The sequence below is a fragment of the Patagioenas fasciata genome, chromosome 3, assembly GCF_037038585.1.
Source record: "Patagioenas fasciata isolate bPatFas1 chromosome 3, bPatFas1.hap1, whole genome shotgun sequence".
Lineage (NCBI taxonomy): Eukaryota > Metazoa > Chordata > Aves > Columbiformes > Columbidae > Patagioenas > Patagioenas fasciata.
The window spans coordinates 99,500,190-99,526,751 of record NC_092522.1 but is presented as its reverse complement, the minus strand read 5'-3'; the positions used below and the strand labels follow the sequence as shown (position 1 = coordinate 99,526,751).

The 26,562-nt window shown below is 38.6% G+C and overlaps 1 protein-coding gene across 33 annotated transcripts in view; it reads right to left on the bottom strand.

The window, feature by feature from the left end:
• DST (dystonin) overlaps positions 1-26,562 on the bottom strand; it is a 307,103-nt gene that overhangs the window by 81,470 nt on the left and 199,071 nt on the right. For 26 of the 33 annotated variants that reach the window (XM_071806938.1, XM_071806947.1, XM_071806950.1 and 23 more), the window contains 18 exons: positions 25,034-25,249; positions 24,702-24,848; positions 23,496-23,729; positions 21,996-22,148; positions 18,396-18,629; positions 17,849-18,127; positions 16,582-17,127; positions 14,279-14,455; positions 11,613-11,736; positions 10,407-10,615; positions 9,816-10,133; positions 9,472-9,638; positions 8,773-8,929; positions 8,380-8,506; positions 5,826-5,888; positions 4,613-4,848; positions 2,811-2,940; positions 1,056-1,255 (listed from right to left, as the gene is read on the bottom strand). In XM_071806938.1, coding sequence (XP_071663039.1) covers positions 1,056-1,255; positions 2,811-2,940; positions 4,613-4,848; positions 5,826-5,888; positions 8,380-8,506; positions 8,773-8,929; positions 9,472-9,638; positions 9,816-10,133; positions 10,407-10,615; positions 11,613-11,736; positions 14,279-14,455; positions 16,582-17,127; positions 17,849-18,127; positions 18,396-18,629; positions 21,996-22,148; positions 23,496-23,729; positions 24,702-24,848; positions 25,034-25,249 — 3,717 coding nt within the window. The remainder of the gene's footprint in view (positions 1-1,055; positions 1,256-2,810; positions 2,941-4,612; positions 4,849-5,825; positions 5,889-8,379; positions 8,507-8,772; positions 8,930-9,471; positions 9,639-9,815; positions 10,134-10,406; positions 10,616-11,612; positions 11,737-14,278; positions 14,456-16,581; positions 17,128-17,848; positions 18,128-18,395; positions 18,630-21,995; positions 22,149-23,495; positions 23,730-24,701; positions 24,849-25,033; positions 25,250-26,562) is intronic. The other 7 variants (XM_071806956.1, XM_071806957.1, XM_071806958.1 and 4 more) reach the window with 1 other exon arrangement.

Sequence of the window (26,562 nt, the reverse complement as noted above, 5' to 3'; positions counted from 1 at the left end):
TAGCAGAGAGAGTATTTGGATAATTCACAAAATGACAGAATGTGTACTGTAAGACCTTTAAAGTTTATATCACCAATTTCCAGCTTGTTTTGTTTTGGGGTTTGGTTTTTTGTTTGTTTGTTTGGGTTTTTTGACAGTAAGTCACAGTGCTTGCAGAAGAAGGGACAAATATAATGGTTTTACTTTACAGAACATTCCAAACCCTTTCTTTTTAAGTCAGTTAGGTTTAACTTCTAAGGACTGTTAAGTAATACATTATAGTCTTACACCAGCTGTCTAGATTTTTGAAGCACTTACAAACCAATATTGTCATTTTGACATAGTACTACAACATAGTTCATGTTTTAAACACTTCATTTTAATCAATATTGATATGCCAGCCTTAATAATATTTTTGCAAAATAAAAGTTATTTCTCATCACAGTTTAAAATAACTGGCAGCAATAGAAATGTTTGAAATTAAAATTTCTAGTTTCTGCAACTCTGTCTGATTTAACTTTTGTTTCTTTTGGCTGCAGTTTGCTGTACTTCTGCAAGTAAACTACTCCACCTTTTCATTAGACTTTGTCTTCTGTCTTCCACACTATTGGCCCCATATCTATTCACAGTACTGCATTTAACTTGCCTTCATATTCTTATTATAGTACAGTCAAGTGAATAAAATCTCTAAAAGGTAGTTCTACAGCATAGATTGTATATAAGGACTGACCCTAAAATGTTACATACACAGTCAAATTAATAAAACTTCAAAAGGACATTTTCATTCGAATACAGGGAAACCACAGTGCGGTCAAAACAAACAAACAAAATGTATCAGGGGATTGGTATCTCCTCAACTTTTTTTTCCTTTAGCTGTTCTGATCTCTCTTCATACTTATGAACAGCTTTTCTTGTAATTACCATAGTCAAGTATGACTGAAGCTGATATTTGCTGAAAACAAATGTAATGGCTCATACTAACTGTGCTGTACTCTTATCTAGATGCAAAATAGTATTTGCCAATAGCAAAAAAGCAGAAGAAACTTAAATCAATAATGCACATGGGCATGACTCACCTGAACCTGTTGCTTTTGTGTATTCAGCATATTAGGATCAATTGACAATGGTCCCAGCACGCTGACCATTAGCTCCTTTTCTACAAGCCAGTGCTTCAGCTGAGCTTCTGCTGTTTGGAACTGGGTCAGGTAATTTGAAGACTCCTCCAGTTTTTGTTGTCTCTCAGATGTAACTTGATTGAGCTCTTTCCATTTGGAATCTAACAATGGTAATGTTAACATATTGCATGCACGTTCTAGCAGATGGGTTGTCAGACAGCAGACTATATATGAAACATAAACAGAGCTCTCTAATAAGGCTTCTAGCTGATTAACTCCAGATGCCTTATTGCAGTGATTCAGCAAATACATCTTTTAACAGTCAGATCCATAGACACTTGGATAAAGATCTGCAGCTTAGCACAGCCACGTCCAGAATTTTTAGAGAAATGAATATATAACATGTGATAGCATTAGAGTAGAATATTACAAAATGAAATACCACCAAATTTAGGCTCCGGTCTCTAATGAAATAAAAGCCAAAGGGTTGTACTCAGTTATAACTCAGGTGCCTGATTTAGATAGACAAATCTTTCTGCTTATTCAGTAAAAAAGAACAAATACCTTTCCAAGGATGTGCAGAAGCCCTAACTTAGGCTTCTACTCTGAACACCCCTCTGAAGGAGGAAACCTCTTTCAAACGTCTGTATTAGGAGCCTGTGGAGATTAACTGCCTCATTTAGACATCTAAACCAGGCACCTAATGACAGGCAAGGGGAACACTTCTGTACATGGGTATTTCAAAAGTGCAGTGTGAGCTCAGGTTCACACCTAGGCCAATCTATAGTCTCTTCTATTTGTAGTAAGCAGCTTCCAGAGCAGCCATTGAGTCTGAAACTCTTGTAACCTCCCCCTTCCCTCTGCAATACCATCAGTGCTCACTCAGCCAGCCCTAATATTTTGCTAACTCTCTTTGCCCCCGAATTTCATCCATGTTTTTTCAGTTTCCTCTGCCACTTCACTGTCTTTGACCTCCGCTCATTCTGTGTTAATTCCCTCTCAACACTTCCCAAGTTCTCTTGGAGACCTTACCTTTCAGAGTTTCACTTACAAACGGGACAGCTCAGAAAAATTCACAGCTTCAAAATTACTGTTGGTAGGGCTACAGAAATACCTATCAGTATGAAACAAGACTGACCTATGATTTATTTAAAATATGACAAACCTAAGAAGAATTTTTAAAAGCTAATGACAATTATGCACTGCAGTATCTCAAAATCTATCGTCCAAATATGGTCATTTGCAATTTTTTGGGCAACATTTATAGAAACAGTTTTAGAAAATTACAAAAGGCCACCAAAACCCACTAGCGCACAGGAAAAAAGCATGCACAAGAGCATTACCAACAACTCAAACTGTTCTACGTATTAAATCAGAATTAACTTAATTTGTTATAATTTGTAAGAAGAACAACACATGTATCTGGAGTAGTAACTGATCAGTCAAGTCAAACACACTGTTTAAAAAGACAAAGCCCTCTCAGCCGGGGCGTCAAGCTGTAGCCTCTCTCAGTTGCACTGATACAAATTCAAAGCTCATAGACATCAGTGGAATTACTCCAGATCTACTCTCCTGTAAAAGGAGTTACTTCCACAGAATTTAAAGGGTAGGAGGGAGCAAGATATTAAAAATACTAGTGATTGCAAATATATTTAAAGACTCATAATAAACAACTTCCAAATCAGTCTGAGTTGTAATACAGCTTTACTTAAATACCTATTTTATCCAACATTTGTCTCCACTTGGGTGCCTCAGGAGAGTCAGGGTTCTTCTCCAACAGTTCCGTCACTTTGTCCTTTAGTTCCTGCACTTTATTCGCACTTTGCTTTAATTCTGTTTCAAAAAGCTGAAAATTCAGGTGATAAAATAAATATATATGTAAGAGAGTATAGAAAAATAGTAAAGTATAAAGATTGAAGGCCATAATACTGCAATGCCAAGCATGAAGATAAACAATAAATAGCTAACACTTACATACTACTTTTCTACTATGAATCTCAAAACACATTGTAATGGCTTATGTTGCTGGTCAATCTCCTTTGGAAGACATAACCAGACAGATTTGAACTACATTAATAATAACAGTTTTTATTAAATTTGAAAAAGTGACAGAACCAGAAGAATTCAAATAAATAAGATCCACGAGGTCCCATCATACCCACATATACTTGGAATCTGTTCTTGTACAGAAGGCGAATTGGCTAACGCACAGTACAGTCTAGTAGAAACAACCCAGCTAGCACCAAGAGAGGAGCGTGGTGTAGCCTCATTTACTTCCCTAGAAGTCTTGCTATCATGGACAGACTGTTTGTCGCAGATCATCTAGAACTATAAAGGGCAGCATAGCTGAAAGTGTAAACCTAGCAGGAGACTGAGATGACCCAGCAATTCCTCAGTCATGCTGTTCTTAAAGACAGAACTGAACAGTCATTATGCCTGGCAAAGGGCTCTAACATGAATATTCTTAAGTAACAAAGCTCGCCCTGTGGAGTTGCATTTTAATTATCCAAACTCACTAAAATAAACACTGAACAAAACTGTGCTTGATTTAGAACTTTCAGTAAAAGGTCCAACCACATCAGAAGGACGACTCTTGCCTGAGCACTCAGTTTTCCAACTATATGCGAATACTCTTCTACGACTACACTGGGGGTAAGATGGTCATGTTAGCTTTGCACATTCTTTGTTAAAAAATAAGAAACTAGTTTTTTTCCACATGTAGTCTGAGTTTTAGGACGGAAGGTTATCCAAGTCTGAGGAAAGTCAGTAGCTGTTCAAGTTAATTTTTAAGGGTGACCCATCAAATATAAAAGTAACTCAGTTGAATCAATTTCTGTTCTTGTTTATCCACAATCACAGGCAAGGAAAGAATTTTCCCTATCCATTACATTTCCCTTTATAGAAGAACCTTTACATGTGCAAATACTGCCCTTCACTGCTAGAGAAGCATGTATCTCCAATGCTGAAACAGGACAGAAGCTTACTGCTGATTCAGTGGTTTTCTCATATCAGCTTAAAAGCGGGGAGAAGACTGTTGTGTAGCTATATAAGTTAACAAGCATGACAAAGCTGCTGAAGAGAAACACTGCCCTGGAACAGGCATAAGCTGCTGCAGCTGCAGAGACCAGGCGGTCTGTGGAGTGTCAAGTGAACCATCAGCTGCAGAAACAGCTTTTGGATAGATATAGCCCTTCAGATCTCACAAGCAATCCAGTATATATCTCTAAACCACTAAGAAAATTAAAAAAAAGTTTATTGCAGGATCAATACAGCCTCACCTGTTTAAACTGGCCACCAAAATTATTATTTTCTGACCTGCACAACTCCCTCTCTCTGACACAGTGGCCCTTTTACTCCACTGACACAGTTTGCCAGATTTGCTCTAAGTCTGACTGGCATGCTTACTAGGATCATTTAAATACTCCCTGCAGCAGTAAGCTAGGCTGAGATACCAATTGTTCAAACAGAATTTACCCAATAACTGCAAGAAAGAGTATTTTTTTGAAGGCACAAAATACCTTATGTTGCTCGACTTGGGCTTTAACTGCTTCACTATCAGTTGGAGCAGCTTCCCAATCTGATGCAGTTTTGTCCATTTTTTGCAACCACTGCATCATTGAGCTTGATTCTTCCTGAATATTCTGCATTTTTGAAAGCATACTTTCTAGTTCTGAAATCTTTTCCTTCAGTAAAACTCCCAAATCTTCATAACTGTGATTTACATCAGACATGGCTTGTTGAACAGCTGTCAGTTCTGTAAAAGGAGAGATGCAAAAGGCTCTGTTAGAGGTTGCAAGCCCTTCAAACAATACGTAAGACTTCAAGAACTACAAAACAGTACTCTGAGTTACAATACCTAATAGTTCCCCAAATAAGAAGTCACTAAATGTGTTAGAGATATTTCCAGTTAACTTTAAACATGGTAACACTACATCTGAATGACCTAGTATAAGTTCCTATTTGCTTTATATTTCACAGAATTAATTACTTTAATACAGACAGGTACACAAATACCACAAATACCTTACAATCTTTCCACCCATTGTTATTTTAGTATTTTAAGGAACAATTCTGTGACAAGAATTACTTACATGACAACCTAACATTATGGCAACAATATTTTGTTTACATTTATGTACCGTTATAAACGTGTTTTATCACTGAGAGAGCATAGCAGGCAGACTGGGTACCAGACAGGCTGTAGTTCAGAACAGACACTGCAGACTGGGGACATGGTACACGGCAATCCATACACAGATATAAACTGCCTATGTAAGCTCCTTTGCTTCTGTAAAGGGGTTGGTCACATACAGTGATACAAGTGTACGCAAGACAGGTATATTTGTATATGTATGTTTGTGTATGTACATGTTGTGAATGTCGGTTAGTGTTAAAAATTTTCAAACCACATACACGCATGTTAGAATTTTCTCCAAAGCCATGCATTATATTAAAATAGCTATCCCTGTATACATTTATAGAAGTACATATTGATTCAGAAAACACAGCCAGCTTTGACCTGTCTTCAAAGAAAATATTGAAGGGAAGTATTTTTGCAATTAATTTTAGTATTATCACCTGGTAAATATCATTTCCTTACATGATGGCAATGTGAAATTTCAGTCTAGTAGTGACTGCTACAAGCAGATTTATATGCAAAAATTTAAAAAATACATATTTAAAAGTAACTAGCAGCACATTTCTTTATCACATCCTGAAATTTTTACTGACCTTTATTTTTCAGGAAATCATGAGTTCCTGGAGCTCCTCCTTCACCATTTAACATTGTGCCACCTGTGGATCAAGAGAGACCAAGTCCTCTGCTAATCCTGGCCTTTTCGCACCAAAACCCCAGCATTTCATTTCCTCTTCAAAACAACATGATACATAGCTCTCATTATAACATTAAAGAAGTATCTGAATGCTAACCTTGTAGCAGCAAATATTTCATTTGAACTGGTTTACATATTTTAAGGGTTTTTTTATGTTTTAAGCTGCTCTGGCCAGCTAGTACTGTAAGTGGTAGCACACAGGCACAGCACATGCATAGCAGGTAGGTGTGCATATGGATATACACTTAAGTGTGCACATACGCATGATGTTTAAGCAGTCCTACCACTTACAATACTATGCTAAATAAACAATTCCATTGGACAAAGGTCTGTGCCCTAGCTGTGAGGTCTGCTCACATCCATATGGCTAACATCACCTCCTTCCTCTCCGCAAAAGGAACCCATTCTCTGCTGCTTACTAAGAACATGGTTTTGCCCATACCTGGGCATGGCCTGGGAGAGCGCCAGCTGGCAAATCCTCACACTCTGAGGAGAGTGCTAAACGTTAAACAGCAAACAAGCCCACTACAGACACCACAACCAAAGGCACTGCTTACTCAGGACACCTTCACCCACCCGGAAAGTGGCTGAGTCACCATCCTTGGAGGTATAAAAATAATGTAGATGTGGTACTTAGGAACACGGTTTAGTGTTGGCTTTGGCAGTGCTAGGCTAAGGGTTGGACTCGATTTACATGAAAGAGTCTTTTCCAACCTAAATAATTCTGTGACTAAGCACTACCTTTCCTCTGCACAAACAGCTCTTTCTACCAACTGGACAAATTCCTCCCTATCTTGTCATAAGTAAGACTTAAGCGTGTGCTCAAAGACAGGGATTGCAATGTAGAGTCCTTACTGCTACACATGATGTCCTTAATGTCACTCAGAGGCAGCCACTCACCCAGCCAGCTCTACCAATTAAACATAATTTCAAAGCCTCTGGAACCAGAGCTACATGAGCTTTGTGAAACACCATCAGACCACAGAGCTGGGGCACACGGTCAAGCCAAAGAGAACTGCGGGGAGAGTCACTTCCCACTCTCCTGCACATATGTATTTCCAGATGAGCAATTAACAGGGAAAGATTAACGGTTGCCTTGGAAAAGGCTACACATCCACTCCACAGTACCAGCTGGAAAGTGAGGACCACATTAGTGGCAGCTGGAGGATGGCAAGTGAAAATAAACCAGATAAGAGAAGTCACAGGCCCCAGCCAGAGCCTTGTAAATCTTCATGGTCTATTAGCTGCACTCCGGTATTTATAACTCTGATTAAGTGATACACAGTACAGCTCTTGTCTAGGAGGGCGAATACTCTAGTCTGGAGGACTACAGCTGCTCTTATATGTTAGTTATGTAATTATTTTTCTATTTGGATGCAAAGGAGAAGAGAAATGGGCAGAGGAAGGATCCCAAATATCCCATATAAGGTTCCTAAATGTTCTGTGAAAGGTTTTTATTAAAAATTCAAAGAAGAATAAAACCAAAAAGCAGCTACTACACAGAGATGTGAAAAACAAAGTGCTCTGCTCTTGCCACACAGGCATCCTCTGGCAGTTCCCATACTCCCAGTCCTTTGCAGATGACCAATGAAGGCCAACACACTTGAACTGATTAGGTCTGGAAATAAATTCAAGAACTGACTGTAAATGTGCTTATGGCCATTAAAACACTCTTGGAACCACATATGCCTTGAACAATGGCTTGAATTATACTTAGCAGAATTAATGGTTTCTCTAAAACAAATTAACATTTAAACACTAGAATACAGAAAATCATGGAAACAGATTTGCTGTATTAAAACCAGATTACTGTTAAAATATTATTGACTAGCATTAATTATGCTATCATATTGGGACAAGAAGGTTCACATAGGCCCACTTTTTAGATAAACCATGTCTTCACCACCCTTCTAATAAAAACAACTCTGCAAACCTTTATGTGTGTGTTTGGCATCACACAGAATACCCTTGTGGCCAAGAGAGAGGTGTCTCTGTGGCAGCAAAGGTCTGCAGGTACATCAGGGTTTGCAAAAGTGGGGTTTGTTTTTGTCCTCCTAGCAGACTTGGTGGATATGTAAAGCACTGAGCACTGATCAGAATAAGTCAGTTCCTCATTATCAGAACTTTTCTGGGATCATGTGAAGGCAACTGTGATACAGTTCATTTTGTTCATTTATCTGTGAATTACATACTGAAGTAACAGCTTTAGGACTTGTTAATCTTTTACATCAAAGTGCTTTTACACTATTTTGGCAGTGTAAAGCAATCAGAATGTGAACTGAATTACTACAGCAGTTAGTTTAAATGATAATCACAGCAAATGATGGTCAGTACAGACATGGCTAACTGACTTTTCATGAGCCACAATATTCAGAAAGCTAATCCAAGTTTTTGTATTAAAGGTTTTTAAACCTCCTGAAATGTTAGGCTTACCTGATTATACAAATGCATACCTGATTTTGCAACTGCTCTCAGTTTGGCAGGAGAAGTCACAGCAGTAATTAGATTACACAGCAATGTTCCTCTGCTGTTCATTTTCTGCAGTTCAGGTGCTTTCGATGTCCATTCATCTTTCAAATTCTGGTTAAGAAAAATAGTCATTTGTTCATTACAAAAAGAGATTTCAGACTTAAAAGATTTAGTGTAGAGAAAGGAACAATCTTGCTGCTTGGGAATCCCCCGCAGTACATCCAAACATGCAAAGGAAATGGGAATGTAAATGTAGACTGCAAGCTCCCTAGTCCCAATTACTGTGACTGCTTATCCCTTAAGTCTGTGCTTTTATGTTACTAACAGATGCCCTATTTCCTTCAGCCATATTTCACTTCTCATCTACAACATCTTACCAATGTATCTTCCAAAGGTTTCTTTAACTCCTCTGTATTCAAAGAGGGTTGTGCTGCTGGAATTCGTTCTGTCATCTCTTTTATCCATTTCTTTAATGATTCTACAAGAAGCTCGAAATCATCCATTTGCTTCTGACAAGACAATACATCCTCTTCTCTAGACAATTAAAGACAGCAAAAGAAATTGAACACTGAATGTCAGTATTCCTTCTGATAATTAAACCAACAGATATTATCAATCTGATATTGCTGTTCCTAAATTCAAAGAATTGCAAAACCTTATTTTATGGATATGAGCACTGAATGTGGAAAATCTAGTCTTGCTATACAGGTAACTTATATGGAAGCTCTAACAATTTCTCCAGTTTTTCTTTGCAGCCTGATTCGAAATGGTATTCTGTTGCACAAGAAGCAATTTATATTCTATCAGTGAAGGGAAGAGGTAGAGTCCTCTTAAAACTGACAGAACTCCTGTGAATGGCACAAAATTTGAAGTTACTTGTCTCTTCAGCCAACATTAGAGCTCCTGAACCAGAAAGACCAACTACAGGGCATTTCTGATTAGAATTTTTTTTTTTTTTTTGTAATAAAAAAACCCTCTCTACTTTGTGGACTTTGAGACTGCATGCAAGAGGATAAGCCTTCACAACATTCACATATTATTAACCAAGGCAGAAACACTTTAATTATTCAACTTACTTTTCCTTTACAGTCTCTTCTACCTCTCTGAATTTCTTTGACAAAGCATTTACTTTTTCTAATACCAATGCTTTATCTCCAGGAAGAGCATGGAATGAAAGTTCTTCAAGAAGCTGCTGTAAAACTTCCAGATCCTTCTTATGTTGTGCCAATTCTACACTAGCTTCCTGCAAAACAGGATTACATTCTTCATATTACACTTCACAATCACTTATTCAAAATTGAATTATTGATTTTAGCTAACCAACCAAAGCTGGGAAACAAGTATGCCTTATTTGTTGTCCAATCACTTAGATGAGTTAGACCGGAAACGTGCAAGATATACAAATGGAAGCGTACAGTACCTGCATATATTGAGACACTTCACTAACATCTTTTCTTGGTGCCTCTGTCTCACTGAGTGCCTGGTTTTTCTCATCTAGAAATGACTGCAGCTTTTCTGACAGATCTTCAAATAACTCTACTTTAGTCTTCAACTCCTCCATTTTCATAAGCTTCGCTTTATGCTTGTTACTTGCTTCAGAAAACCGGCCTGCAAGTTCACTCATCTTAGCTTGCAGTGTAGATGCAGTGGATGGATCTGCTGTTTCCATGAACTTCTTCACTTTTTCATTCATAGTGTTTATACTGCTTTGGCGACCCGCAATGTCTTGTTCTAGCATCTGAAACAAGCGAGGAATACTTTGTATTGCTTATATTAATACCTAAATTTTAGTACATGAAGCTGTTCCACCATACAAAGCAACAAATCAGTACAGCTACACCATCAGCACAGATCTAAGCTACAAAAATCCTTATGTGCAGTTTCACTTAATGCAACAATCCTCTTTATTAAGAATTCTGAAACCATTAAAGATGCTAAACTAAGATTTTCAGCCTTTCTTGAAATCTGAATTATCAGACGAATGTTTCTTCTTTCAGAGTGTGCTACTTACAATGCTTTTACTAATAATATCCTGAATAGCAGAAGAATTCAAAGGCACTTGATCATGCTCTTCAAGGCTCTTTTCAACACCTTCCATCCAATCCAGCATTTCATCCAAACCATCCTGCACACTCAGCGATCGTGTCAAAGTTATTTGGAGCTTCTCATTCCTGTCATTCACAGACTTGGATAAATTGTCATATCTCTCCACAATATCATCTGATAAAGAAAAAATATATTTCAATTTCTTCGTTTAGCCAAACTAAGCTTTTAACTCATTTCACCAGTTCTCACCAGGTAACTGTGAGTCAAAAATTGCCCACATCAGAATGAAGCAAAAATATCAACTTTATTAAGTAGAAACACACAAGCAAAGATCAAAATCTTCAGATAGAGCCCACAGGACAAGTGAAATGAGGGAACAGGTTACAGCTGTGCTCCTCAGCTTTTAGAAACTGGTTCCCATGCAGCTCTAGTTTATGCCAGCTGTTAAGTGTTCACAAGAAATAAAATAGCAGAGTATTAAGATAGCTCTTCCACAATTATGTCTGTTACTGTTGGAGCTGAAATGTTCTGCCAGATGGTTCTTCATTAGACCTGCAACTCTTTTATTTGGCAATAAATTAAATTTAATGTTCTCCAAGTCAAGCCTGTTTTGCTCATGACAGTAACTGCTAAGTGGTTGCCCTGTCTTTATCTCGACCCACAGGCTTTTCTACCCTCCTCCTGTTGGGCAAGGGGAGCCAGAGAGCTGCTGGGTAGGCATCTGGCAGCCAGCCAAGGTCAACCCATCACAGACAGTTTCTTGAAGTCAGAAGGAAATAATTCCTTGGCTAAATGAACTTCAAATAATTGCTTGGAAACAGATAGTTGGAGTCATGTTCCTTGAACCTGAACATGCTCCTTCCTACTGGAGAATTTATGATCTTCAGCAAATCACTACCTCTGTTTGGCATGCCAATCTGTAACATGAGAATTAAACATAATCCCTATTTCTGAAGGAAAAAAAAAAGACAGCTTTTAAGTGAAAAGCATTTGGATCAATCTAGGAGACAGACCAACAATGAAGTTACTGTGTTGCAACAGCTTATGACTCAACAAAACATGGAATTGGACAGTGACACAAGAATGTGCAAACTCTGTATTTTGTCTCTTCCAGTACCTGCATGCAGACACAAGTGATAAAAAGAAGTATTAAGAAAAGTAAACACTTTACCCAGTGTTTTCTGAATCTCATCTTTGTCTGGTGTCAACTCCCCCCTTGTATCCAACAACACTTCAGCAGCTTTTTTCAGTTTTTCTACAGCAATTTGGTGGTTAGACACTTGTCCCTGAAGAATCTGTAAAATTCCACAGTTATCAGTTATGCTTTTCAATACAGCTAATAGTCACATATGCGAGGCTGAGATATGTCATACAAACTAAACTTAGTGTTGGGAATAAACTAACTCAATTTGTGACCTCTCTTTATGAAAAATCTTCAGCAGCAGCTCTGACTGCTGTCGACCTTCTGGCTCTTGTTTTAGTTTGTTCACCATCTTTTTTATCTTCTGTTTTACAGTACTTCTCCGACTCAACTGATTTCTCGCGTGCAACTTCAAAAGGTGTCTTTCAACTAACTGTATTTAAGGACCACTTGTACAGACTCATATACTATCCAAAAGAAAAATAAACATATTTTTCAACTCAGAATCAGAGAACAATTCAGGGGGAAAAACAGTCATTAGCAGTAGTTACACATTCACTATCAGTTGTATTGACAAAGGATCAGGCTGATATTGTAGCACCAACAGGAATAGTTTGAAATAAGATTATCGCCTTCCCAGTTTAGGAACCTCCTGGAGGCAGTGTCACTGAATTTTGCCTAGGTTTGTCATCTAACCAAGGAATACAGGCTTACAGCCCAGCCAAGACTTCGTCCAGAGTCAACAGAGAAAGACAGCAAGACTGAATCAACTTCTACAAGTGGCTTTCTCTCTTCAGTGTATAAAAGTATTTTATAGAGTGAATAGTCATGAAATTATTTCAGGCCTCTGTGCCAGTGTATATGATGTACCCATTAAACTTTGGACAAATCAAAATGAAGGAACTTCTCATTTATTTTTTCATATACCCTAACTTAATGAACATATGACTCAAAAGGCAATCCTATCTGCCCCAACAGGACAAAGAAGTCATGTTGCTGCAATAAAACTCAGACTCAAAGAGGAATTTTCCTTACACTAGAGAAATATACTGCACTTGTGGAAACAAAAAAAAAAAAAGGGAAAGAAAAAGTAGAAAGATGTCCCAGAAAACCTTGCAGGCTGACAGAAAGCAAGCAAGCTGACACCAGAGGCACTGAGGAATATTCTGAAGAACAGTTAATCCCCATAAAAAGATTAGACCCCACCATGGTGCCAAGGTCTGTGTCTAGCTGGATTATCAGCTGCATGTGTTGGCTACAAGGGAGAGCTTTAACTTGCAACACCTGACTTCTTCAGCAATACTCTTTGTTTTGCTTTCATTAATTGGCTTTCTTTCTACAGCCTCCCATTTTTTCCCTTCCTTTGAATCTTTTGACACTTTGCACCCTCTCCCTTCTTCCCCGCTCATATTCATTGAGTGCTCTTTTGTGTGGCAAGTAATCCATGTAGGCATTACACAAAAGAACCCCAGTACTCACTCCTTTTGTATTACTTGCATGAAAACTGGCATTATACAGGATATAATTCATTTTGGCATAAGGAACAAAAAGTCTAAATGAAGCTTCAAATTGTAATTGGTGTTATTCCTGCTTTCCTAGTTCTTAGAAGCATAAATGTACCTAAATTGTTCCACTGTTAGGAGTTCAAAATTTACAGTTCTACTTTTGTTGTATTACAGCATCGCTGTGATTTGTCTCCTCTGACATGTCAGGCAGCAAAGTGTTGGGCAATTTGAGTGGCAGATGTGGAAGACACCATGTGGTAAAGGTAACTACTGCTCATATAAGTGAAATATATACTGCTGATATAAGGGAAACTGTTAAAGGACGTACTTTTTCCATTGACTATCATTTGACAATAGCAAGTATATCAGACCTGCATGGATACTCCACATAGCACAGATAAAACGGAGAGGAAATAAATGCCCAGCCAATAGCCTTGCTCACTGAAAAATAAATAACCTGGAATTTTAATTATAGTACAAATCTTTGTGTTTATGAAAATATAAGAGTCAGTTCAAAGACAACAGATTGTACGAAACTACGTAATCTACCTTATACTTGGGTTCCTAAAGCATTCTGTAAACCTACATTTTACGCAACTAACCAGAGATTTACCTTCACAAGCTCCATCACTTCTTGTCTCTACTAGAGAAAAAAAAATAAAACCGAAACAGCACAAATTATGTTACGTTCAATCTCTGCAGGGCAGACCATACTGGATCCAGCTGAGGCAGACAGACAGGTCACGTCACACTGCTTATCCAGTATGATCACTTGCGTAATGCAGTAACCACATATGTGAATAGGAAACAGTAAGAGTCTCAGACAACAAACAAAAATGGTCTTCTCTATCAGAAGCCCAATCCCAAACCCTACTCTGATAGTAAGTTGTAATCACTAAACCCTTAGCTCAAAAACGTACCAGATTTCACCCTATCATTTGCTAAGTGATATGAAACACCTCTTGCTTTCACCACTGCTAATGGCATCTTGGTCTCTCATTTCTTTTCACCCCAGTGCTTTTCAGATAACACTCTGAAAAGCTGAATTTCAGAACTATAAAAGTTGCACACCCACATGCAAGGCAAGAATTTGGCTTGCAGCTACACGGACTGTGTCAGATTATCCTGTTTTTCAGGCAAAAAGCAGCTCTTTTTAGGACAAAAGTACTTCTGCTTTTCAAAGCTTTTCACCTTGGTTTCTTCTAGTTGTCTTTGGAGATTTTTGGGATCCACTGCAATTGGCTCTGACAGTTGTTTGTTCACAGCTATTTCAGAGGCCTGGAGACCTGACAGAAGTCCAGATGAGGCATCTTCATAATGCTGGTATTTATCCACCAGGTCTTTAAGGTTATTTCCAAGGATGCTACACTGAAAGAGTAGAAGATAAACAAGTAAATACGCAGACATTAAACTGTGAGCTGCATTTCATACCAAGTTCATACTTTCATTCCTGAAATACTGCAGAATGTTTTCCTATCACCATTCTACTGTTTAATCCATTTCTGAATTAAGGCACAGCAGCTGGACAAGCTATGCAGGTGTGACTTAGGATCAATTCACTAATGCAGCTGGGAAACCAGAATCTAACCCATTGTACTAGAACAGGAAAAGCTTTAGGAAGATTTTTTGATCCACCAACATAAAGATTCTTTATCAGCATTCTGACACCAAAAATGCAGAAAATTAAAAAAAAAAAATAACATCAGAAGATACATGTATGTTCATCAACATACAGACAGCAGAGTACTGCTTCCATAAATGCCTGCATAGCGAATCCAAAGTGACATGGCTCAGTATGGCACATATGCTTTGCTTTTGGTCCCTTAAGAATGTCATCTGACCAAGATCCTATTCATCCTATATGTTTGCATATCCCAAAATAGACAGTGAATCATCACATAGAAAGGTCAGTGGAACTCTTTCAGTCTTTTTGGAGATGGTTTCTCATGCAAAATTGATTATATCAAGTCATAATATTTATAAGCTGTTACTTTAAATATTTATATTCTGAACCTTCCATACACTGAATTTTCATATTTACATTTGGTACTTGGTCTCCATCTGGTGGGCAAGTACAGAATGCATTCGTTTACATCATCAATTAACTCCAAACTGACTTTAACATCCCTTCAATAAGTCTACCTTGTGTTGGTTTTGCTCTACATATTTATGGTCAAATATTTAAAGCATGTCTATAGTGTCTGTGCTAAATGTACATATGTAAAGGATAGAATTTGGCAAGTTGATTAATATGAGGCCACCAATCAAGCCATTAGCACAGGATTTTGATGTGCTTAAAAATAAGCTCTCTGAAAATTGTGCAATGAAATCTCTACATTCACACTCAAACTAATCCAATAAATCAACTGTTTCAGTGCTAAGTAGGAGAACGAACTTCTGCAAATGGAGAGCCTTCTTCACAAACTGTTCAACACAATTTACATTGGTTTTGTAATCACGTGATCAAATCCGTGACTTTACAGAATTTACATTTCTGTGCAAGAAAACCTTAAAGAGATGAAAATACACCAAGATGGCAACTGCTGCAGACCAACACTGTATCAGTGGACACTGAAGCTCTGCTAAGGAATCTGAACCTCTGATCTTAGAAAATTATGAAATGGCATAGCCAAAGCACATAGTAACTGCCTCTTAAATGTTTCAATTAATAACTATCTCAGAAGTGTAAAATTTCAAAATACTATCAATATTAAACAACACTTTGTTAATTTTTTGAAAACACCAGAAAACAGACCAGTTGGTGATGTTTGTCTGGTTCTACCAGACAGATCCCATACGTGAACATGGCATAGAGAGCTGCATTATCTTCTCTCTCTAGGGTATGTGGAGAAAAGATTTTGCATTGCTAAGTTTCCCATTAGTTAGAGACCAATCTCAGACAGTTAAGCATAAAATGTTTATTTGGCAGAGTAATGGAAAGGATTTGCTATCCTGAAATCAGTACGTTTTTGCACGCCTACGGCTGCCAACAAAGGTCATGTTGGGATGAACTATTTCAGGACACAAATGAAACTGAAATTTTGAATGTCAATCTTGGCAGAGTCTCTCTCTTTCTAGACTCATTTTATTAGTAGGAAAGCATATAAATAAGCACCTGTGGAAAATATCACAAGGAAGATAAAGAAATGTTACCCATCTATAAGTCTTACGATTTCTTTCCACCCCAAAAATGTTGCTCAGGCATTCTGTGCTGTCATAAAGAGTCTGTTTAAAGCTGGAAAAAGTAATGAGGAAATCTGGTCTGATTTCTTCCTTACAACACAAGGTAGAAAACTTCATCCATTCAGACCTTAAATAGTTTGACACTTGACTAAAGCAGATCTTCCAGAAAAGCATCTTGTTCTGTTGTCTAACTTTAAGAAACAAAGAATTTACAACTTCCCACAGTATTTGTTTCATCAGTTAACCTCTTTTCACACAAACTGCCAAATCAATTATAGTAGTCTTTTCTACCCAGTATAAATAAAACTTACCTGAGTATAGAGAGATTTGAAACGATCTGAAGCACTATCCAGTTTATTTTGCACTTCAGCATACGTAGCTGAAGTATCAATGCCATCTTTGTCCACCTTCACACCATCTCTCTTGCTACATGACCTTGCAGCATCTAAAACTCTTTGTCCAGAAATTGTAATATACCGTAAATCACCTTTGTGAGATATAACATCTTCTGAAAAACTCTTTTGCCTTTTCAGTTTGACCATAATACCACTGAAGTCAGAAGCACCTGCCTCCAAATTTCCAAGTTCTTGTTCTGCCTGCTGCAGCCAGATTTCAAATTCACTATAGTCCGCATCAAATTTCTCAAGTTCTTCTCTCAGAGAACGAGTCAACTTCATTTTCCGTTCTGATTCAGCTAAAGCAGCCTCATACTGAGCCTTCAGCTCTTTCATATTCCTTTGCATCTTGTCTTTTTCTTCAGGGGAAAGGTGGTGCCCTTGTTTCTCAAGCAGTGCCTGAGCAGACTGAGTTGCTATGATGACAGCCTGCTGCTGTGAAATAATTTTCTCATGTTGAGCCTACAAGAAAAAACAATCAAAATTACAACCAGCACCTTCTCAGATGGTTCCATTAGACCATCATTGTCTTGAAATTTCTGCTGAATTCTATGTAGAAATGATAAGTAAAACAAAGTCCACCAAAATTATAAAACCTTTTCTCATTTTCATATTATTCGTTAAAAAACATTTTGTGTTTAGTTTCAGTGAAAGCACGACTCCTGGTCACCATATTTCTGTACAGTTTCTGAAGCCTTCAAAAACTGCTCTGCCCATGTGTCAAAGTCATAGGAAATTAAGATGATAATTTCAGCAAACCACTGTTTGTAGCTCTTGGTAATAAGTGTTCACAGGAAATTGCAAGGGGGTTGAATTATTTGGCTACTACAAAGATTCGTGAATGAGTCACATAAAGCTTATTAATTGATGTTGCTGCTTTTTGCAATTTATTTATCTTCATTAATTTCTTGCTATAAAAATTAAGAACAGACTCACCATCACAATTCTCAACATCTACCTATAGAATACGTCCCTTTTCTTATTTTGCAGGGAACAACCACAGTAACAGTAAAAAAGTGACAAACTTGCAGTACATTCTAACTACTTAAGTTCACTGTATATCACTAACTTCCTAGTGCCTGTTCCAAAGTCTATGACAGAAAGGATGAGATTGAATTCGCTTGTGTTGAATGAGGACTGGCACATTTAGCACCTAAATGTTGAATAAACCCAGTAACAGTACCTTGACTTTCTGATACTGCTGGTTCAGATTATCTTCTGTGCTTTTTACTAGTCCATCAACCTGAGTTTCAATGTCTTCCATTTCCAGCAGATTACCATTGACATCATCCTCCTCTCCTTCCAAAACCTTCACATCTCCCTCTTCAAAGTGTGTTCCATTCTGTTCTATCGCCTGCTTGAATTTCCGGCCATGCTCTGCTTCTTTATCCACATTTGATAACCAATCCAAGAGATTTTCTATTGTATTTTTACTTTCTTCCAGCTGTTCTATGGCTGCAACCTACATTGAAATTTTACAGTTTCAGTTTAGAAATCTTTAGGCACTACAAAATATTATATGCAAACAAGCAACTTAAAATACAGTAAAATTAAATAAAGGTTTTGATTGACATAGATCTTGTTGTTTATTTTATAAAGAAAATAAATAAGCAAACAGCTTATTAATCATCCAAATGGAATATGATTTTAACCACTCCACAGTATATCAACAATAAGTTGCAAGACACATTAAAAGTTTGAATAAAGGTATGAAATGGTTGCCTAAAAACCTTTTCCGTTTCTTGCTTAATTGCTGTTGTCATAGCTTTATCCAGTTCTTTTTTGGACTCTTCTGCCTTCTGGCTAAGGAGCAAACACTTTGTCTTAGCTTCATTCAGTTTCTGTTCAAGAACAGTCTTGTCTTCTTGTGACAACTTTTCTCCATTCTCTTTCAAGAAGGTTTCAGTATTTTTCACAATCTCTGCCAGTGTCTGGGCACTCATTCTCATGTCTTTCTGTATCTCCTTTAGGGAAAAAAGAAAGCAAACAGAAGTAAACAAATTATTTACCAGATCTTTTCAACTAACTTTATTGGAACTACCTCTGTTCTATGGGCAAGCAACACACTGGTGCTTTCTAACTTTGGAGAGTATATGGTACATTACTAAATTGCAGATAGGGTTATTTAAAACAAACAAACAAACAAACACAAAACAAAACAAACAAACCCCAGAATAAATGCAACATCTGGCAATGCTGCCGCAACTAAATATTTTTTTTTTTTTTAATTTCAAATCTGTTGGCTTATTCTCCTTTTCAGACTGAGGCCACTTTTTTCCTTTTTTTAGCAGCTCAAATATTGTATTTCCATGTACACAGAAGAAAACATATCTTATTTTTTAGATATCAAGAGATAAAGTAAATCTGCTACAGTGTAGTTAGTAAGGCGAGTCTCCTGACAAACTCCATTCCACTACTATCCTAACAGAAAGCTGCAGAAAATATAGTGACTGAATAAAAGAGACTTGCAGTTATCTTTCCCAGGTGGAAGTTTTACCATATTTCTTGGTTTGGTTCAAACAGAAATGCCATAAGAATATTTTTCTTTAATTGTTATCAATCAGGATATTTCAGTCTCTAAAGAACATTAATTTTCACAGAGGGCAGACATTTAGTTTTAGTTTATCCAAAGCAATTTTCCTAGTCCTGTGATACAGTGAGATAAAAAATCTGCCTCCCAGTTATTTGAATGGAGCTTTAATGATAACAATAATTATGCTGTTGAATACATTCACCCAGTTACTGAAATAATGAAGGATTTTTTTTTCCTTATATGCAGCGTAATACTCCTGAAGCTGCAAGACAAAACATTTGGTGCTTATTTTAGACTACAGATTTTGCAGCAATTATAGTTTGGCAGCTAAAACTACAACTTAACACTCCAGTAAGTATGTTAGAAAGGTCTTCCTGGGGACACTACATCAAGACAAGATTCTTCTCTGACAAAGATCTCTGTGTTTCTTGTGGATGAAAGCTCTGACTTGTTCTATAAAAGACCTTTTTTAAGCCTCCATTCCCCTCCTAAGACACACTTCTGCAGTGGTGTCTAGAAGAAATCAGTCAACAAGTAACAACTAGTCTCCTACGCAGTCACCAACAGCTGATGGGAAAAAAACCAAACCAAACCAAACCATAATGCTATCTCAGTTCTTCACTCCCATGGGCACCCCATTAGGCCATAAATTCTTAAGACAAGTAAGCAATATTAGAAGGTAACCCAGGGGTATCTGTATCTTTCCACTGACTACTAAGAGAATTTCAACAAACTAGATGTGTTACTTCGAAGTAAAGTAAAGCAAAGCAAGATGAATAAAGATATTAATGCCTGTATAGATTACTAAACCTGATTTGGAACTCTACAGTATAGCAGACTACTACTAGGAGAAGGAGGAGGAGGACAAGTACCAAGTCCTTTACAGAATCACAGAATGGCTGGGCTTGGAAGGGACCTCTGGAGATCATCTAGTACAACTTGCCTGCTAAAGCAGGTTCACCCAGAGCAGATCGCACAGAAATGTGTCCAGGTGGGTCTTGAATGTCTCCAGAGAAGGAGACTCCGCAACCTCTCTGGGCAGCCTGTTCCAGTGCTCTGGCACCCTCCAAGTAAAGAAGTTTCTCCTCATATGCAGATGGAACCTCCCGTGCTTCAGTCTGTGCTCGTTGCCCCTCATCCTATTGTTGGGCACCACAGAAAAGAGTCTGGTCCCATCCTCTTGACACCCACCCTTGAGATACTTAAAAATATTAATGAGATCCCCTCTCAGCCTTCTTTTCTCCAGGTTGAACAGACCAAGCTCTCTCAGTCTCTCCTCGTAAGAAAGATGCTCCAGGCCTCTCATCATCTTTGTAGCTCTCTGCTGGACTCTTACCAGTAATTCCTTGTCCTTCTTAAACTAGGGAGCCTGGAACTGGATGCAGTACTCCATGGCAGAGTAGAGGAGAACCTCCCTCGATCTGCCGGTCACGCTCTTCCTAATGGACCCCAGGATACTCTTGGCCTTCTTGGCCACAAAGGCACACTGCTGACTCATGGTCAACCTGTTGTCAATCAGAACTCCCATGTCCTTCTCTGCAGAGCTGCTTTCCAGTAGTTCAACCGTTAACCTGTACTGGTGCCTGGGATTATTCCTCCCCAGGTGCAGGACCCTACACTTGCCCTTGCTGAATTTCATCAGGTTCTTCTCTGCCCAGTTCTCCAGCCTGTCCAGGTCTCACTGAATGGCAGCACAGCCTTCTGGTGTGTCAGTCCTTCTTCCCAGTTTGGTATTATCAGCAAACTTGCTGAGGGTGCACTCGTTCTCTTCATCCAGGTCACTGATGAACAGGTTAAGCAGGACTGGACCTAACACTGACCCCTGGGGAACCCCACTAACTACAGACCTCCAACCAGACTCTGCACCATTGATCACAACCCTCTGAGCTCTGCCGTCCAACCAGTTCATGATCCACATCACCATACATTCATCCAGCCCACACTTCCTGAGCTTGCCTATGAGGATGTTGTGAGAGACAGTGTCAAAAGCCCTGCTGAAGTCAAGGTAGACAACATCCACTGCTCTTCCCTCATCTACTCAGCCAGTCATACTATCATAGAACGCTAACAGGTTGGTCAAACATGATTTCCCTTTGGTGAATCCATGTTGACTACTCCTGATAATCTTTTCCTCCACATGCTTGGAGACCATGTTTGGAACGAGTTGTTTCATCACCTTTCCAGGGATGGAGATGAGGCTGACTAGCTTGTGGTTAACTATCATGAACTCAGCACCAGTCAGGACAGAATAAAAGCTTACAGGTGACAGGATACAACTGAAAGGCAAGGTCTCGGTAGGAAAGCAAAGAAACAAAGGAGATTGCAAGCTATACTAGAAAAAACAGAATTCAAACCAAAACAAGAGTGAGGCAATGGCAAGCCTTCCAGCAAAATTCTTCAAAATATTTTGAACAGGAATAAGCACTCCCCAATACCAGTTAAAAAGTTGATTAAATTATTTTTGCATAATTAACAAGTCTGATTTTATCATATCTAACAGGAACAATCTTAAGCCAAAGATTCATATACCAAATTTCATGCCTGCTCCAAGAGTGCTTCTTGAAATGTCTAGTACATATTCTAGTGTCTTCTACTTTGAAAGCTCTTCTCCAGCTGGCACATACTGGAGTGTATTCACAGACAGCAGTTTAAGTGCATGCCATTAAGCCTTTACTTTTGGTAAGTCAAACACGTCTATTTTGCTCTTCTCTCACATGACAGTCTTGTTATTCAACAAAAAAAACTAGTCAGTCTCCTCTGCACTCAGTCTTCTTTATGTGACTGAAATTGTGCATACCTCCTGTTTGGTCTGGTATTGTTGTAGCTCAGCCTTGCTGTCTCCAATAACAAGAGACTCTCGCTGTCCGATGAGTCGATTTTCGGTCTGTGTAAGCAAATCACAGATTTCCTGCAGTTTCTCTTTGCATTCCTGCTGCCGTTCAGCCACATCCTATGTTAGAGCCAAATACAATCAAACAATAAAACAAAAACGTCCTCACTTCAGCAACTAACAGACACTCTAATAGGAATAACCTCCGACCATTAATATTGCAAAGCAACCATTTTAGAAGTATGCTGTAAACATGATAGCAGTGGTACAAGGAGCAAGATGAACACACAGAAGTTATGGATAAACCTCAGGTATGTTGTAAGTAAAAGAGACCATGTTTGATGGAATTGCCCAATAGAAGTCTGGCCATGCACATATGTGAAAGATGAAATCTCCAAACAACAGGAATGAAAATCCAGTCTCAACCGCTGAAACCTGTGATAAACACTATTCTGAAAAAAGGATATCAAAACAGAGGTTAGTTGTGATTGCGAGTTAGGCTCTTGTTGGTATGTATAATGTTACCTGAATAGAAAATGTTGACGTTTTAAGCAGTAGAAAAGAATGAAACATGCAAGCTTCTTATTATTACTAAATCCCAGAAAAGTAGGTATGCCTCTCTTTTACTCAATTTTATATTTCTTTGACAAAGCATGGTAGAAACAAACAGTAAACCGATACAAAGTCCTCAGAATGCTTAAACACACACAAACTGGGGGTTGAGGTGGTGATTCTGAGTCTTAACAGTGCTTCTGTGAGAGAGAAAGAGATGGAGCTACACTGCAGCATCTTATCACCTACAACTGCAGCCATGCCAGCTGAAGAGGTAACTGCCCCAACCTGACTCATGGCTTTCCCAGGGCCCGCACCTAGAATTGCAAATATCTTAGCTGATTTGCTCATGTTTGTGCCTCTAACCCATCTCAGTCAAAACAACAAACATGGTAGCAAGGCTTCGAACAAATCTAGTTCTTGGACGACAAAGGCCTAGTAAAAGATCACATAAGCAGACAACCTGGTAAATCAGAGGAGAAAAAAAGTCTTCAGCAGGGCAGAAGTGATGAGCAGTGGTGAGATAATAAATTCATTGATTAATACAGATGCAGTCAAAAGAGATCACTGCTTTAGTTATTGATATAGCTGCTAAACAAACACCTGTGAGAAACCTCAAGTAAATTTCTCTCATTACTAGGAAGAGCAGACCTGGTCACCTCAGGCTGTACAGATCTTAAAGTCCAAAATTGTGTCTGTCCATAATCTGTTAATAATATGCTGGTTTTGTGACTGTATCAAGAAGAGACAAAAAGGACATTTCACCAAACTTGCTCAACACCATTTTTGTAGTACTATGAATGTAGCCGTTGTAAAACTGAGAAGATAGGAATATATTTCATAGTGCATGCTGGTGTTAAAATTCCTTGTCCATAGACAAAACTGGTCAGCACACATTTACACAGAAAGGCAAACCTTCTGATCACCCAGCTCTTGCGCTGCCTGCAACTGAGCCTCTAAAGTTTCCACTTGAGATATTATTGCTTCCTGTACTTCCTGAAAAGATTTCTGTGTGGTATTTAAGAGCCTCAGTAGCTGTTTGCTCTGATTAGGAGAAAGATCTTGGGCATGTTCAGAAATGAAGAACTGAACATCGAACGCAGTGGACTCCAGTTGCATTTTTTTACTGCCAAGCTCTGCAGCACTGTTCTGTAAATGAAGAGAAGGAAATTACCAGCAAATTCAGTACAAACACAACACAATTATTACTATGCTTTTCTCTTAGCTCTGTTCCAAAATGTTTTTCAGAGACAGTTTAGCCACAATAAATCAAAACTCTGGGTCAGAATCATTCTGACACATTTGGATATGGCATTTGATTTTGAGCATGGTTTGTTCTGGGTCAGTCCCAGTCCAAGCAGTAGATAAGAAGACCTTCAACATCTCTATTTCTTTGCTCTCTCATGGATGTCTGAAAAGTGGTTGACCTTCAGTTCTGAAAAATTTGCAGTCGGTTAGGTTTAACGTTTCCAGGTTCTACATTTGAAGACCCAGAAATGTTAAATATTTACTTGAAAGCATTGCTATTCTTAAATGCACAGCAAGAAGCCCCATTTCCAGCAGTGTGGCAAATTCTGCTCACAGTTACACACTGTGCAGCCCCTATGACATTGTCATGCATACTGGAACCCTAATATAGCACAGTAAAATAATGGCGTTTTTATCATTCACACATAAACTTTACTAAAAACTTGATCTGTTTTTCATGATTGATTTCATGGAGTGTGTAATGAAGAGGCTTTTTATTTTTCCCCATGTTCCGTTCTCACGCGTAATTGATTTGGAAGGTAAATAAACTTCAGTAAAGATTCTGGATCTTATGCACAAAGATCCAATTTTAATCACTGAAACATTTGCACTATAAATTAGATTTCCAAAAAGGGTCAGATTTTATTGCAACAAATGTAAGCAGAACAAATAGCTTTCTTAGTAAGCCAAACTCTATCAAAATTTTTTGCAAGATAAAAAGCAAATCAAGTAGTTGTCTTCCTAAGTGATTAGTTCTAGCTGTCTGTTTAAGTGATAGAGGTTAATGTACAGGTATACAAAACCTAGCTAATACTTCATAATAAGTAGTAACATTTGGCAGAAGTACCAACACATGCCATAAAGGACACTTACTTTAAGTAGCTGTAAACTTTTCTTGATCTCTTCTATACCATTAGTATTCACTATGAAGTCATTTACAGTTTCATGGTTTTCTGCAATCCAGTCTGAAAATCTCTGCAGTTTGCTTAGAAGTTGCTGGTGTGATACTGCAAGCTTAGACTAGAAAGGGAAGTTGTATATTTATTTGTGTCCCTGGAGCCTAGTCCCATTTTTTATTATATGAAATAAAACCATAAATGCATTTTTGTACTAAGATAAAACAAAATAAAGCAAAATCAAATCCCTTTTTAGCCAAATCGCCTTGAAGAAAACCAAGACAAAAACGTACACTGATAAAAACGTACCATTTCCAAGTCAACAGCACAGACTATTTGTTTTGCTCGTTTTGAAGATGTTTCACAGACAACCAAAAATGCTTCCCGCAAACAATCATAGCTTATCTTTAGCTCTTTAAGTTTCTCTTCAGGAATATCCCTGTGACAAAACTTTAAAAACTCTTCTGTCAACTTCATGTCCTTTTTTAGGATAATTGCAAAGGTAGCAAGTCCTGATTCAAATGACTGCAAAGAGAATATACATAAAATTGCTAAGCAAGAAAGACATTTAAATCTGAATTACACAGTATCACAGTATGTTAGGGATTGGAAGGGACCTCAGAAGATCATCTAGTCCAATCTGCCTGCCAGAGCAGGAACACCTAGGTGAGGTCACACAGGAACATGTCCAGATGGGTTTTGAATGTCTCCAGAGAAGGAGACTCCACAACCTCCCTGGGCAGCCTGTTCCAGTGCTCTGTCACCCTCACTGAGGAGTTTCTTCTCAAATTTAAGTGGAACCTCTTGTGTTCCAGTTTGAACCCATTACCCCTTGTTCTATCGTTGTTTGCCACCAAGAAGAGCCTGGTTCCATCCTTACGGCATTCATCCTTTATATACTTATAGACATTAATAAGGTCCCCCCTTAGTCTCCTCTTCTCCAAACTAAAGAGACCCAGCTCCTTCAGCCTTTCTTCATAAGGGAGATGCTCCACTCCCTTAATCATCTTTGTTGCCCTACACTGGACCCTCTCTCCAGCAGTTCCCTGTCCTGGAACTGAGGGGCCCAGAACTGGACACAATACTCCAGATGGGGTTTCACCAGGGTGGAGTAGAGGGGAAGGAGGACCTCTCTCAATCTACTGACCACCCCCCTTGTAATACACCCCAGGATGCCATTGGCCTTCCTGGCCACAAGGGCACAGTGCTGGCTCATGGTCATCCTGTTGTCCACCAGGACCCCCAGGTCCCTTTCCCCTACACTGCTCTCTAATAGGTCATTCTGCAACTTCTACTGGAACCTGGGGTTGTTCCTGCCCAGATGCAGGACTCTACACTTTCCCTTGTTGTGTTTAATTAAATTTTTCCCCACCCAACTCTCCAGCCTGTCCAGGTCTCACTGGATGGCAGCACAGCCTTCTGGCGTGTCAGCCACGTGTCATCAACAAACTTGCTGATAGTACACTCAATTCCCTCGTCCAAATCGTTAATGAATATATTGAATAATATTTGCCCCAGTACTGACCCCTGAGGCACTCCACTAGATACTGGCCTTCAACTGGACTCTGCACCATTGACCACCACTCTCTGGCTTCTCTCTTTAAGCCAGTTTGCAATCCACCTCACTACCCAATCGTCCAGACCACACCTCCTCAACTTAGCAACTAGGATGCTGTGAGAGACTGTGTCAAAGGTTTTATTGAAGTCAAGGTAGGCCACATCCACCACCATGCCATCATCCATCCACCTTGTTATATTCTCATAAAAGTCTATGAGGTTGGTCAAGCATGACTTACCCTTGGTAAAGCCATGCTGACTGCCCCTAATGACCCTTTTAT